This window comes from Cryptotermes secundus, unplaced genomic scaffold (genome assembly GCF_002891405.2).
Source record: "Cryptotermes secundus unplaced genomic scaffold, Csec_1.0 scaffold960, whole genome shotgun sequence".
Classification (NCBI taxonomy): domain Eukaryota; kingdom Metazoa; phylum Arthropoda; class Insecta; order Blattodea; family Kalotermitidae; genus Cryptotermes; species Cryptotermes secundus.
The window spans coordinates 338923-352663 of record NW_019727111.1 but is presented as its reverse complement, the minus strand read 5'-3'; the positions used below and the strand labels follow the sequence as shown (position 1 = coordinate 352663).

Below are 13741 nucleotides of genomic sequence, written 5' to 3'. Positions count from 1 at the left end.
TAATCAGTAAACACAAGAACAGCTGTACCTTCGCATGACTCTTGTAGCATCCTGAAGATGTCGACTGCAGTGTAAGCCGGAACATTGCAATACCTTTAACACACGGCGCAGCTAAGTCCCAAAAGCCGACGTTACACTTTCGTCAAAGGCAGCGAGAACTTTTTGATCACGCGGTACCCATAGAATTTTTGTAAGGATGTCACTTTTTTCATAGAATGTACATCCAACTGACTGACTCCATGGACCTGGACCTTCCTTGAGAAGCCGCCAGTTGCTCAGCCACTCGTAAACTTTCCCAATTACCTGTGGAATCCACAGGTTCATTACAGTGTTCATAAGAGTCCTCCATTAGTCTATCCTGAGCCAGGTCAATCCTGTCTATACCTCCCCATCCTTTAAGATCCATTCTAATACTGTCGTCCCACCTACGTCTAGATCTTCCTGGTGGTTGCTTTCCTTCTGGCTTTCTCGACAAAATCCTATATGCATTCCGCCTGTCCCCACATGCATGTCAGATGCCCTGTCCAACTCATCCTGCTTGAATGTGCAATAGAAAGGATGCCGGTTGCTGCTCTAATCCCCGCCCCCTCGTTTCGTGACACTTGAACATATATAATTTATACACACGAATTCACCCACCTTTGACCCTGAAGATAGAGACATCATGTACCTCAGAAACGTTAACATTTATGTTCACGCGGTTTAACAATCCAAGAATGGAATTATGATCAGAAATAGGCGTCCTCATTCCCGTCTTGGTGGAAGTGGGGTGCTTGAATGGTGGTAACTGCATGAAACCTTTGTAACGCAACGGGCACAGCTCTCAAAATGAAGCCCTAGTGTTCGTACATAAAAGGTTGGAAGGAAGACAAAAGATCTTGAAAGAAAGGGAGAATGTGTTTGAGCAAAAAACGGATTCCGTTTTCAAAGTGCTGTGCTCTTTTAGGTTATTAGGTGTTTGACAAAACCTCGAAACTGAGTAATTTCTGAGCGGAGGTTATCCATTAGACCGTACTTAGGAATGTAGAAAATTTTAAACTGCCTTTTTCAGTGCCATTGTTTTGTGCAAATTTCTTTGTGTGCTTCTTAGAAAGGCATTCCTTTACAAACGGAACTCAGAGCAGCAGCTTTCTGTGGACGGCACTTGCAGACGTGTATTTAGCTTGAAATGTGTCATTGGCTACTGGTGTAGAACAGGTGTATGGATAAATACCTTAATAAGCAAGACAGTCATGTTGGAAAATAGTACAGATACGTGCCGTGGTGCTGTGTGATAGCTTCTCACAAAATATTGTATTACCTTTTTGGTCCTCCCACACTTACATGAAGGGAGGACAGGCCCTGCCAGTCATAGGAGGTGACAAAAAGGGAACCCAGTGCCTGGGGGTACAGCCTGGCCACCCTGTTCCTGTGGGATATGAATATGGGGACCTGGCCCTTGGGGGGAGTCTCAAATCTGAGACAGTAAAATGTGGTCATGAGTCCTGCAGGACTCTGACCTGAGAATGACTGTGCTGGTGAGGACCCATCCTCTCGTCAGAGAGGATGTTGCATGAGGACTATAACCGAAAGTCTTCAGTTGAAAAATGAAATTACTGGTCTTGAGTCTGAAAGGGCTTGTCGCCAAGACAGACTGATTGGCGGTAAACCGGCGGTCATAAAGTAACTCTGACTCTGACTGGGGCTGCAGATGAGCCGGTGGGGGGATGGTGATTCTGACTAAGAAAACATAGACAGGAATTTATTCCTGGATGATGTGATGTAAAGAACATGGGAGGCAGTGGTTTTCACTCATTTTAAGTTTCTGTTTCAAAAATTTGCCTGGATTTGCTAAGTAAAGCCAAGCACAGTGATAAACTTGTATTCAATAGGCATTTTGCACATTTCTAGGATAATACCATGATTACATCATGACTTCTTCCTTCCTAATGTTTTATAATTCATTATTCATCTCTTGTCCTGCTGTTTGTCCCCATATATTCCGAGACACTTAGAGCACCAGAAAGTAAACCATTAGAAAGTCTCCGATTAGTTGCGCTCGCAACCAAGACTGCAACTGAGTATGAAATGTGAACGGTGTGCAGATCATAATATAAGCCCATTTTTGTCTGTTTATAGGTGATTGCCTTCATCTGTGGTCTGATTGTGATCATTTTGATGATCATGGCCCTGGCCTCGACTGACTGGCTCATGGCTGCTGGCTGGAGACAGGGTCTCTTCATACACTGTATAGGAGATGATGCTCCGATGCCGTTGCCTTTCAATGTGCAAGATCCACCAGACTGCTATCAGGCAAGAGATGTGGGTAAGTTGTGCATGCGGGTGTTGCCCTGTTTCTGGTGCAGTTTTCTCTCTCAGAAGAGGTTACCCCAACATGATCTGATGAAGTAATTAATACACATATATGTCCATCAGCACAACTTGTACAAATTATTACTAATTATATACAAAAAGCAGTGCCTATGCACATGGATGGCCCATGGCTATTGGCCAGAAGATGATTTGGCCATCAGCTTCTAGTTACTCATGAATGCATTACTTTAACATCCCAAATAGTCAACATTAGCAATGGCATCAGTTATTGTGCTTATCATTTAGCACTCTGATGTGAACCCAGCAAGTGGCACACCTCATGGCTTTATGGTAAACTTGCAGAACACCAGTTTGCTCACAGTCATCTCCTTATTTATTATATCTCAATGTTGTGTGTGTGTGTGTTTGTGAGGGGGAGGATAATTTAGTTCATGTTTTGAGCTTGTTGATGTTCATCAGGCCATTATTGTTTATAGTGTAAATATCAGCCAATATGTTAGTGGGTATCTTATATGGGCTGAATGGCCAAGGAATTGGGGTTCTATTCTGGAAGGGGTGTAAGATTTTTTTCTACTTCACAGCATCCAGACTGGCACTGGAGCCCACCAAACTTCCTATACAGTGTGTACCAGGGACTCTTTCCCCACGTGTAAATTAGCAGAGGCGTGGAACTATAATTCCATCCCCCAAGCGTCTTCATGGCGTGGTACTTAATTAATTGGGCCCTGGGACAACCTTCCTGTATAAAATTTCAAATTTTTCTAAATTATTATGAAATCATTAAAATGTACTGTAAAATTGAGATATGATATTATAATCCGGGATATCGCAGTTGGTATAGCGATTGGCTACGAGCTGGACGACCAAGGGGTTGGAGTTTCGAGTCCCTGTGGGGTCAAGAATTTTCACTTCTTCATGTCGTCCAGATCGGCTCTGGGAGCCACCCAACCTCCTATCCAATGGATATCGGAGGCTTTTTCTCCGGCGGTTAAGCGGCCGGAGCGTGAAGCTGACCACTCACCTCCAATTAATGCCGAGACCAAGAAAATGTGATCTATAGACCCACTCCCCCATACACTTTCATGGCGTAGTGCCTAATTTGTTAAGCACAGGGACAACTTTTATATCATACCACACAAGTGGTATGACCAGTATGCGGTGACCAGTTGGTATATCAGGAATTAGTTCTGAGGCCTGTTTTCTTGTACCTCACACGTTATGCATTACTCTAATAATAATTATGTATTAACAGTCCACATTATATGGATTAATTGAAGAAACATAACATGGTACTCAAATACAGTATTTTATAATGATGAAACTTCACTTTTTTGCATTCGAATATCTTAGTGTTAATATTATTATTATTATTATTATTATTATTATTATTGGAGGGGTGGGTTTCCCCATGCACCGCGATCAGTGGTCTATTGTACGTCCCCTCTGTGATATTCTACCAGTCTCTATACCCTACCGATACTGGTGCGTACCATCAGTCCCGACTCAGCCAGCGAGTTCGGCCTCTACTGGCTCAGCGGTATCCCTCGATGCTTCCCCCATGTATCAGAGGCGTTAGATACTACTGTTGGGCGGAAAATTACCTTGAATTTGGCTCAGTGACCTCCTTTGGAGATATGAGGTTCTTTTACGTGCTGTAAAGCTACGACACGGGACCCACGGCTTAAAGTCCCCTCCCGGAGGACTTGTTCCTTGAATTTTTCTGCCCTTAAAAATTCCACGACCTCCGCCGGCTTTGAACCCACGTACCTTGAGTCATGAGGTGGGAACGTTACCCCTAGACTATGGAGGCCGCTTATATCTTAGTGTTACTTACACATATCTATTCATGTACTGTCATGTGAAATATTTAAGTCTGATCTCTTGAATTTTGGGGTTGCTGTGTTTATATGTTTGTGATGTTGTGCTGCTAATTAAATGCCAATTTAATCATCCATTAATCATAATTAAGGTTTTAAATTAGTTTTTTTTTGGGGGGGGGTAAATGCAGTAGTTAACGATTAACATTGGGTTGTGTTGAGATGGTGTAACTGAACACATTGCTGTCCATGTCTCATGCTGTTGTAGCGTACATGCTTGTGATCAGTTTGCCTAGTATTTACTGAAATTTTTGGTGCAAATTCTGCAAAGTTAAAAATCTCTCCATGAGCACTATAATAGTGGAGAATTAAAATCCTTTGACACATCCTGTGTGACTGAGGTTCTAGCTGAATTATTTAATAGTATCCACCCTGTTGTGTGTCAAACAAAGTATTTTTTTTACTGCTTGTGGGGTGGGACTAAGTCCCTTGTACTGCGGCCACTTCTGGCCTATTGTACCAGCCACAGATGATAGGTGAGGGTGATTGTGGAGCAATTGGTGGAATGAAGATTGGCATGGGAAACCGAAGTACTCAGAGAAAACCTGCCCCAGCGCCACTTTGTCCACCACAACTCCCACTTGGCCAGACCCCGGGATCAAACCCGGGCCGCCGCGGTGGGAAGCCAGCAACTAACCCCTTGAGTTATGGCGCGACCTCTCGTACACAAGTTACATAAAATGTATACAAAAGTATGCAGTCTACACAACAATATTCTGTATTTAAAACAAAGTAGACACAATCGTAAGAACATTTGTTTTTATTGACACTACATCTTTCGACCCTTTTACTGGGTCATCATTAGGCGTGCAATGATACCAGTCTCAGTTGTTGAATTACATCTAACAATTTGCATCTAATTCTTCATTAAGGATCCTTATTGTGAACATGAGTGTTTTTAATTGCATAAATTGAGTCTCAGTTAAAATTCTAAATACTCAGATAATGAAATTTAAGAATTATAGACTAAAGATTAAAACATAAAAATTAAAATTCTAGCTGAATTCAGATTTTGTTGACTGGGACTCCATTTCTTGAAGCTGGGTGACTGTCTTGAGGCTCCACAAAACAAAATACTACTCTTCATATGAAGCATACACCTGCCGCACAGCTGATCTGAGAAAGAGAATGCACAATAGATCATAGAGAGTTGCTTTGTGAGGGCCATGTAATGTACACACGTGTGATCTATTATAAACCCCCTTAATTCCAAATGATGATGGTTAATATTTAAAAACTATATATGTAATTCTTCTGCATAATGTTTTAAGTGGTATGAAACACCCCTGGCATCCAGAGATAATGCTCATAATTGCCAGCTTAAACACTACAAATCCCAGTGGTTACTATATATACCTCCTGCTTTAAAATGTTGCTACTTTGCGCTCTGCCCATGTAATATATTTATGTGTTTCACATGATTCTCACAATGAACAGCCACTGTTTCCCTAAACAGTATTAACCGGCTGGTCTTTGTAGCGGAGACATACTGTGTTTCCGCTGAGGTACAGAATTTTTGTATACTTTTTAGAAGAAATCCAGTCGTTAAAGTTCCTGTATATTGAGAATGACATTGAATCAAGAATAACTTTATTAATTTCGTTGCAGCCTACATCAGAGCAGCAGCTGCACTATGCATCATTACACTCCTGACGGATGTAGTGGCCACCCTGTTTACGGGTTTGGGTCTTCGTAGCAAGGACCACAGAACCAAGTACAAGTACTACCGCGTGGCTGTCTATATCATGGTGCTATCATGTATGTTCATGCTAGTTAGTGCATGTAAATAGTATTTTCACCTAGTAACATTTGAGGTTTTCACAGCGTTAACTATGAAGAATGCCGTCTTCTGGGATGTGGTACAGTGTAGATCTTGTGTGAACTGACGTTTCAGAGGAACATATCGTTTCAGTCTTCAGGGCAGAAAAACCGCGAACGAAGAAACAACGTGAGCTTCACACAAGATCTGCACAATGCCACATCCCAGAATAGGCATTATTCTTATTTTCACTTAATTGAGCCAATGGTCAAGAATCATTTCTCACATTGCAATTTGGAGGGACGGTCTGATCTACACGTTGAGCAAGTTGGCTTAAGCAGTAAAGCTTATCACTTGTTGTGTTCAAGAGGCACTCAGTTTGAATCTTACCTGGACACCAGTTGTACTGACTGAGGTTTTTCATGGGTTTCGTCAGTCTCACCAGCCAAATTCTGGGATAGTACCTTAAATTGGGCCACAGCTTCCTCATTCCTTATCATTTCCCATTCATTATTTACCATAATCCAATTATTTGATACTACGAGTATATAGTACAATTTACCGACAGTGATGTTAACTTACTTACCTACTCATACTACTGGAGCTGAGCCCTTCTTGAGGGGCTGCCAATTCTGCAGCTACTCAAGAATTTTCCATCATTTTGTGGAACCCAAAGGCTCAGTACCATGTTCACAAGAGCCCTCCACTGGTCCCTGGTCCCTATCCTGAGCCATATCAATCCGATCCATCCTATCCTATCTTTCTAAGATCCACTAGTGATGTTAACTAAAGAACAAAAAAAAAATTTAGTTACTAATACAGTGTAATCTTAGTAATCTGAGCTAATGGAAGCAGTGGAGTGTTGGGAGAGTTGAATCATTGGATTACTGGATTTCAAATAAAATATTGTAATTTTAGTAAAATTATTTATTCAGAATATATATATATGTGTGTGTGTGTGTGTTTATATTATGACCAACAAGCAGACTCTATGGATGTTCAGCTACATGCCGAGCTCGGGGCGTGTGGTAACCAAGTTACATCTTTCACACCCTACAGAGGCAGGTCCATTAACACATATCATATTTCACAAGAATTCATTTTTTCACCAAGGAAGTAAACTAAATGATATCAAATTTGTAATTTTTGGAGCCGCCATTTTCTTTCTCCCTTTTGATCCAAGCTTGTAATAATGTAGACCTGTTGCTGGGCAATGATGAGGAGATAATACAGTGTACAAGAACCGTTGCTGAAAATCTGATTCACCCCCACGGAGAGATTAACTACAACAGTGAGGAGTGGTGTTTTCTACGCAGCCCATGCTGAGGTGTTATAACCAGGACAGTTAGTTGAGAGTAGACAGTTGGAGCAATGAGTCAGTTGTGTGGGATATTCACCTGCCAGTAAGGACATAAGCAGATAGCAGTGTTAGGATCCTAAGCAGATAGCAGTGTTAGGATCCATCACCAGGAAACGGCTAGTGAAAACAAACTGAGAAGACTTAGTGTATGTTGTATGAAAATATGAGTACATGAATTAGTGAGAGCATTATAATTGCTTATATTTATAATCTGTAAGTCGTCAATAAATGCGATTACCAGTTAAACCCAATCTATAGTCACTCCATCACGTGACAATACATTGGCAATGAACTGTAATAATTTTATAATGATGTAACAGTCAACATCACTAAGTGATGATGATGATGATGCAACTTCAGATAAGTTTTGGACATAGTACACTGTGTATATGAATTATGTATGATGGAACAAACGTCTGCTGATTTGCTGAGAGAGAATGAGGGATGTGATATGACTTAACTATGGACTCTTCTTTCTTTCACAGTAATATCGATCCTTATTGCCTTGGTGATCTACCCTGTATGTTTTGCAGCAGAGTTGAATGAAGGTGAGTTGATATTGTGTGGAACGTATTTCATAATGAGGAGTTTCATAATTTGTACTCTGCACTAAATATTTATAAGATGTTAAAACCAAGGACAAGATGGGTGAGACTTATAATACAAACTAAAGCTATGAGAAATGTGTACAAAATTTGAGTCAAAGGACCTGAAAGGTAGAGAGACCTATGCATGTGTATGTAAGTGGATAACATTAAAACAAATCTTAACCTTTAAGAGCCGAGCGACTCCATATGATGTCATGAAAATAAAGTCAAGGGGACGAATGATGACATATGTCGTCGCGCAGTCCACGCGTGCGGCCGGCTTTTTAAAATTTAATTTTAAGTTATAAATTCTTTTTCTGCTTACATGATTTTTGGTCACCAGCTTTATAAGTTGTCTCTCTTCCCACCTGGGTCGTCTAACGGACCGTTGGCTTCGTGTGGAAATCTTGGAAACATCCAGAAATCCAGTGTCCGACATCGCACTTCACGCACTTTGTCCGGACGGTTCTTCGTTTTCCATGCGAAAAGCACACACGACACCTCAATTGCGAAGTAGAGGAAGTCGACCAGTGATGTGGTTTGGCCTCCTATAATCGAGATATCACCGATAAAACGGCAGGGGTTCGACCCCTGGGCCGTTGATGGCGAGGTGGACCCCTTCCAGCATGTTCCGCACAAGAGCGAGACAAAATTCTCTTTGTGACAACAGGATGTAACTGTTCAGATCCAGGAGACGGAAAAATAGTTTATTTGTCCATTTCCATGTTCGACGACAGATGCTATAACTGTTTGCCACAGTTTGCCCACAGCTCCACCTGAATAATTATTCACACTTCTCTTGCCATGCTGGTGTGCTGGTCCCCAGGTTGCCGACCAAGATGATGGTTCTTCATCGAAATCAACCGCCAGTGATGTGGTTTGAGCTCCTCTAATCAAGGTATCTCCAATGAAATGGCAGGGGTTCGACCCCTGGGCCGTTGAGGGCGAAGTGGACCCCTTCCAGCATGTTCCACACAAGAGCGAGACGAAATTCTCTGCGTGACAACAGGCTGTAACTGTTCAGATCCAGGAGATGGAAAAATAGTTTATTTGTCCATTTCCAGGTTCGACGACAGATGCTATAACTGTTTGCCACAGTTTGCCCACAGCTCCACCTGAATAATTATTCACACTCCTCTTGCCATGCTGGTGTGGTGGTCCCCAGGTTGCCGACGAAGATGATGGTTCTTCATCGACTTCAATTTCTGATTCACTTTCTTCCTCGCAACTCTCAGAGTCATCGGTACAAGCAGTCTGAATCGGTGTCATTTATAAGTTGATTCTCAATTTCAGCGTCTTCCACATACGAGGCCATGGTGGACAGCAAAACACAACACTAGCAACTCTCAGAGTCATCGGTACAAGCAGTCTGAATCGGTGTCATTTATAAGTTGATTCTCAATTTCAGCGTCTTCCACATACGAGGCCATGGTGGACAGCAAAACACAACACTAGCCTTGAACGTTCTGACACTGCTCGGCTATATTTCAAAACAGACTACTTCTTGTTTGGCTATACGAGATAAAACAGTCAGTGTTTCTGCGAACGAGTAGACATCGCCCACACTCATTGATACCATAAGTTTCCTACGAACTGGAGCATGATGAACGAAGCATAAACATCTGACTTTGTAGCAACACAAGCCATAGTTAGAGCATGATGTCACCAGCAGGCATTCAGACTGCAGAAATGTTTTGTGCAGGAACTGTATGCATTTTTGTGCACAGACGTTCGAAATTGAGGGGAAAAATTTTTCTTGGCATCAGTGTAAAAATTTTTAGAGATTTTAAAATCGGTAAATTACAATAACTGATTCTATATTCTTTCTAGATAAAAGCAGCGTTTATTTCGTTCGTTTATCACAAAAATTGTAGAAATCACAGCATTTTGAGTAACATGATTACAATTTTTATTACTCTACAGTGGCGGGCATTTAAATTAACTCCGTCCCGCTACCACTACCGGAATTTAAATGGCCGTCTCTTAAAGGTTAAAGTAGTAGAGTGAGGGGGTGTGGAGTGGAAATATTTGGCTTCAGGTGGGGACCAGAATCAGGCTCCTGTGAGCATGGCAATGAACCGTCAGGTTTCAGAGGGGCTGGAAATTTTATGGATAGCTGAACAAGTAACAAGTTCATGGAGTTACTTATAGTAATTACATATAGTGGTGTAATGTAACATGTGGCACACAGTATACTTTTCGTATAAATGTTTCTTATTATGCATGTTTTAATGAGTGAAAGGAATATATGCAGTACACAGAGTTTTACATTTATAAAAACCAGATTTGTTTTTGATGTTAGCAACAAACCAGACAGACTGGTCTAGCAGTAACACTGTAAGCGTGTATTGAGGAGGTGCTCAGTTTGAATCTTGGCTAGTATCCTGCCTACCCTGAGGATTTTGCAGTTCTTCTGAGTCCCTCCAGGCAACTGTAGGGATAGGCCATGACCACTTCCTTCAGAATCCTTTCCAAATTCATCAACATCGTACCGTCTGTGTGTAGCACATATATTGACAGTCGTTAAATAACCCAGAAGAAAAGACAGTAGCAACAGAAACACACTATTGGCCTTGACAGTAAAGTTCTCTATGTGTGTCCAAAATGGCGGTTCAGTCACTGATTAGTAAGATTGGTAGGTTCATTGGCATAACAGTCCCTGAATGACTCTTAGAGAAGCCATGTTATTTTCGAAATTAGACTGCTAGCTATCTCCCTGCTACCATGTGTCACTTGTAGCATTTTGGTGACAAGTGAAATTGTGTGCAGTGGTTGATTCTTGTGAAGTGCCTGATGGAAAAAGCATGTACATCTGTCGGTCTGTTGTCAGTAACATCAAGTCCTTTGAAACTTTCTCAAGAATACCTAATCTCAGCAAAACTTGAGAAATTCTGGGATAACATCTATGCTTATTCTAAGAAATTAAACTTGGTAGAATAACAACATCCACCAACTACTGCTCCTGTCTGGAAGAACTTTCCTTGGCAGAGGTGGACATTGCTGTACTGACTCACTGACTCAAGTGTACCTTCCACTTCTGCCATATTCTGATCCTATTCATGACTACTACCAACTCTTACTGTATGTAACATACATAATTACAGAATAGCAAGTGTTAGTTTTTTATACATGATATTTCTTAGCCTGCCTAAAAATTTGGGTTCTGGTTTCAAATCCCATTGAGGGCACAGCTGATTGTACCTTTGTGTGAATTTGGAGCTGTAAAAATGGTCTGGTCCCCAATGTAAATAATCCTATCATATTGCCACCTGACTGATTTGAAATCATTAATTTTTGTGTTAGTAATTCATGGTGTTAATGACATGCTTGTTTTGATGTGCCAGGAAACCGTACTGTGTGGGAGTTTGGCTGGGCATATGGTGTGGGCTGGGGTGCAGCCATCTTCCTGTTTGGAGGAGTTGTGTTACTTCTGTGTGACAAAGAATCAGAGGAAATATACTACAAGGAGCGCAAGATTGTTCATGACAGCGACTCGCGAGCCTAGTGCCCACCCCCCCTGCCCGATGTTGTGCTCTGAACTGCTGCTGCCACCACCTCGACCCACGTCATCACGTGACATCACATGAAGACTGTTGCATACTTGCTCACTCACTGCCCAACAGACACAAGTTTCGATTAGTTGAGTTTTGTGTCTTGGTTGTTATTAACATGCACAGTGCAGCTTGATGAAAGGGATGATGTCATAATTTTGTGTAGTTGGTCTCAGGATGAGGTTTGTTTCAAAAGTATAGTAACTACATATTGTCCTCAACCATACGATGACCTCTGATTCCATAAGTCCTCCTGCACAATGACAGTTTTATATGACAGGAATAACTTAAATCTTTTTAACTCTTTAATGCTGAGAGGCAAACCCTACATGATTCGACAGATTTTTCCTTGAACATGACTGATATGCTAGATGTTGGAACCACTTGCCTTTCAGCCTGTTATCATTTTAATCGGTCAGTATGTTTTTACAAATACTGCTACTTCTTGTCTTGATGAAAGCAACTTGGGTGTGACAAAGAAAGATGATTTTCTTAAATGTGCTCATTTTAGACCCAAAAGGACAATCACCACTAATAAACCAGAGCTTGGTGCGTACTGCAAGCTACAGGGGGCTGACAGGCTGACACCTGCAAGAAGTCCAGGGTTGCTGTCCCCATGCTGTTGTGCCAAGTAGTATCCTCACTTAGAGTAACCAGCCTTTTTGAGCATTCTCCCTCATTTGAAAATATTGCCATTCGGCATGCTGTTGTGTTTCAGCTGGCACTCTGGCGACATCTGAACCATATTGCCCACTGTCTAGCATCAGATCTTATTATTCAGATCTTTCAACCTTAAATATGCATGCTTTACAAATTGTAAACCTTGTGGCAATGACAGTTATATTAAGAATAAATAAATTCACATTGGAGTATCAGAAAAGTATTTGACCAAATTCATAAACCTATACAAGCCTAGCCACTGCCTGTAAAATGACCTTGAGGAGTAGTGCCCACTGACTAGATCTAGGGCAATCAGTAGGTCTGTTTGCAATATTTTCCATAGTCTTCAGTTTTTTAAACAACATTTCAGAAACTGCATCTATTTCTGTCATCAGGAGGAAGGGAGGAAAGCTTCCTCCTCAGTTGGACTCATTAGAAAGAGCTTGTCTTGATCACTCAATGTGTTGAATAGGAACATTTCCTCTGTCAAACCTAAAGACTTCAACTAATCCAGTTTCTGAAATGTTTTTGGAAAAAGAAAAAACTTGAGATGGTGGGACTGGGACCAAAGTAATAGTCATGTTTAGTAGAATACAACACCGTCAGAAGCATTCAGACTTAAGTGACAGACTTTTTGTCCATTGTAGAGAGGTGTGTTCTGTACATACACTAAAGTCTGTTTTATTCCTAATTATGTAAATGTGTGAACAAAATATATACCTGTGAGTGGTTGAAAGTGATATTCAGTGTCTGGTACATCCCATTTACCAATTTCATCTAAATTCCTATGTACATTTGTATACAGTCTGATGTTAGAAGTCAATAAACATTATTACTTATGCACATTGTAAAAACATACAGTCAAAATTTCTCTGCAGTGAAGGTTAGTGCCCACAATTGCATTATGTATAAGTGCCAAAAAAATAAACCTCTGCACAGTTTTGTCCATGATTGTAACAGTTCTCGTTCTAAATAAGAACTAAAAGTTTGTGACAATGGTATATGAATACAGTTATCATGTTTTTTGACATTATCCACCTTTTTTTTTCATTTAACACGACGTTTTGTAGACTGGATTCTATCTCCATCCTTAGGTAAAAACCTTCTCATTTGGGTCCAGTCAATAGAGCTAGTCCCTGTCTCCAGACACCAGAACCAACACAAGAAAGGGTACGTAAACCAAACACAAAATAAACTATCACTGATGGCTTATGTTGTAGTTGGTTTATATATTCTATCTTGTTATATTTCTTCTTACCCAATTAACTCAGTTGTGAAGTGTAACAGTAGAAGTGAAAGAACCAAGGTATTGAAGAAAGCAGTCTTCTGGGATTTGGCACCGTGTATATGTGGTGTTAACCGACTTTTCGGAGGAACGTATCGCCTCCGTCTTCAGGGTAGAAGGAAGTATGTAAGAAATCCGCAAGCAAAGAGACCGTGAGAACAGTAAAAGCAGTCAGCTTTCTTATATTTTTCCTTCTACCCTGAAGATGGAGGTGATACGTTCCTCTGAAATGTCGGTTAACACCACATATACACGGTGCCAAATCCCAGAAGACTGCTTTCTTCATAGTCACCGCCGTGAAAGCCTCAAATCTTACAACAAATGTATTGTTTCAAGTTGAGCAAGAAAG

The 13741-nt window shown here is 41.0% G+C and overlaps 1 protein-coding gene across 5 annotated transcripts in view; it reads left to right on the top strand.

The window, feature by feature from the left end:
• Positions 1–13489, top strand: part of LOC111864531 (transmembrane protein 47) — a 134597-nt gene extending 121108 nt beyond the window's left edge. For all 5 annotated transcript variants that reach the window (XM_023851841.2, XM_023851842.2, XM_033751472.1 and 2 more), the window contains 4 exons: positions 2119–2305; positions 5799–5948; positions 7795–7857; positions 11241–13489. In XM_023851841.2, the coding sequence (XP_023707609.1) occupies positions 2119–2305; positions 5799–5948; positions 7795–7857; positions 11241–11401 (561 nt within the window). In that variant the 3' untranslated portion in view covers positions 11402–13489. The remainder of the gene's footprint in view (positions 1–2118; positions 2306–5798; positions 5949–7794; positions 7858–11240) is intronic.
• Positions 13490–13741: the final 252 nt, after the last annotated feature.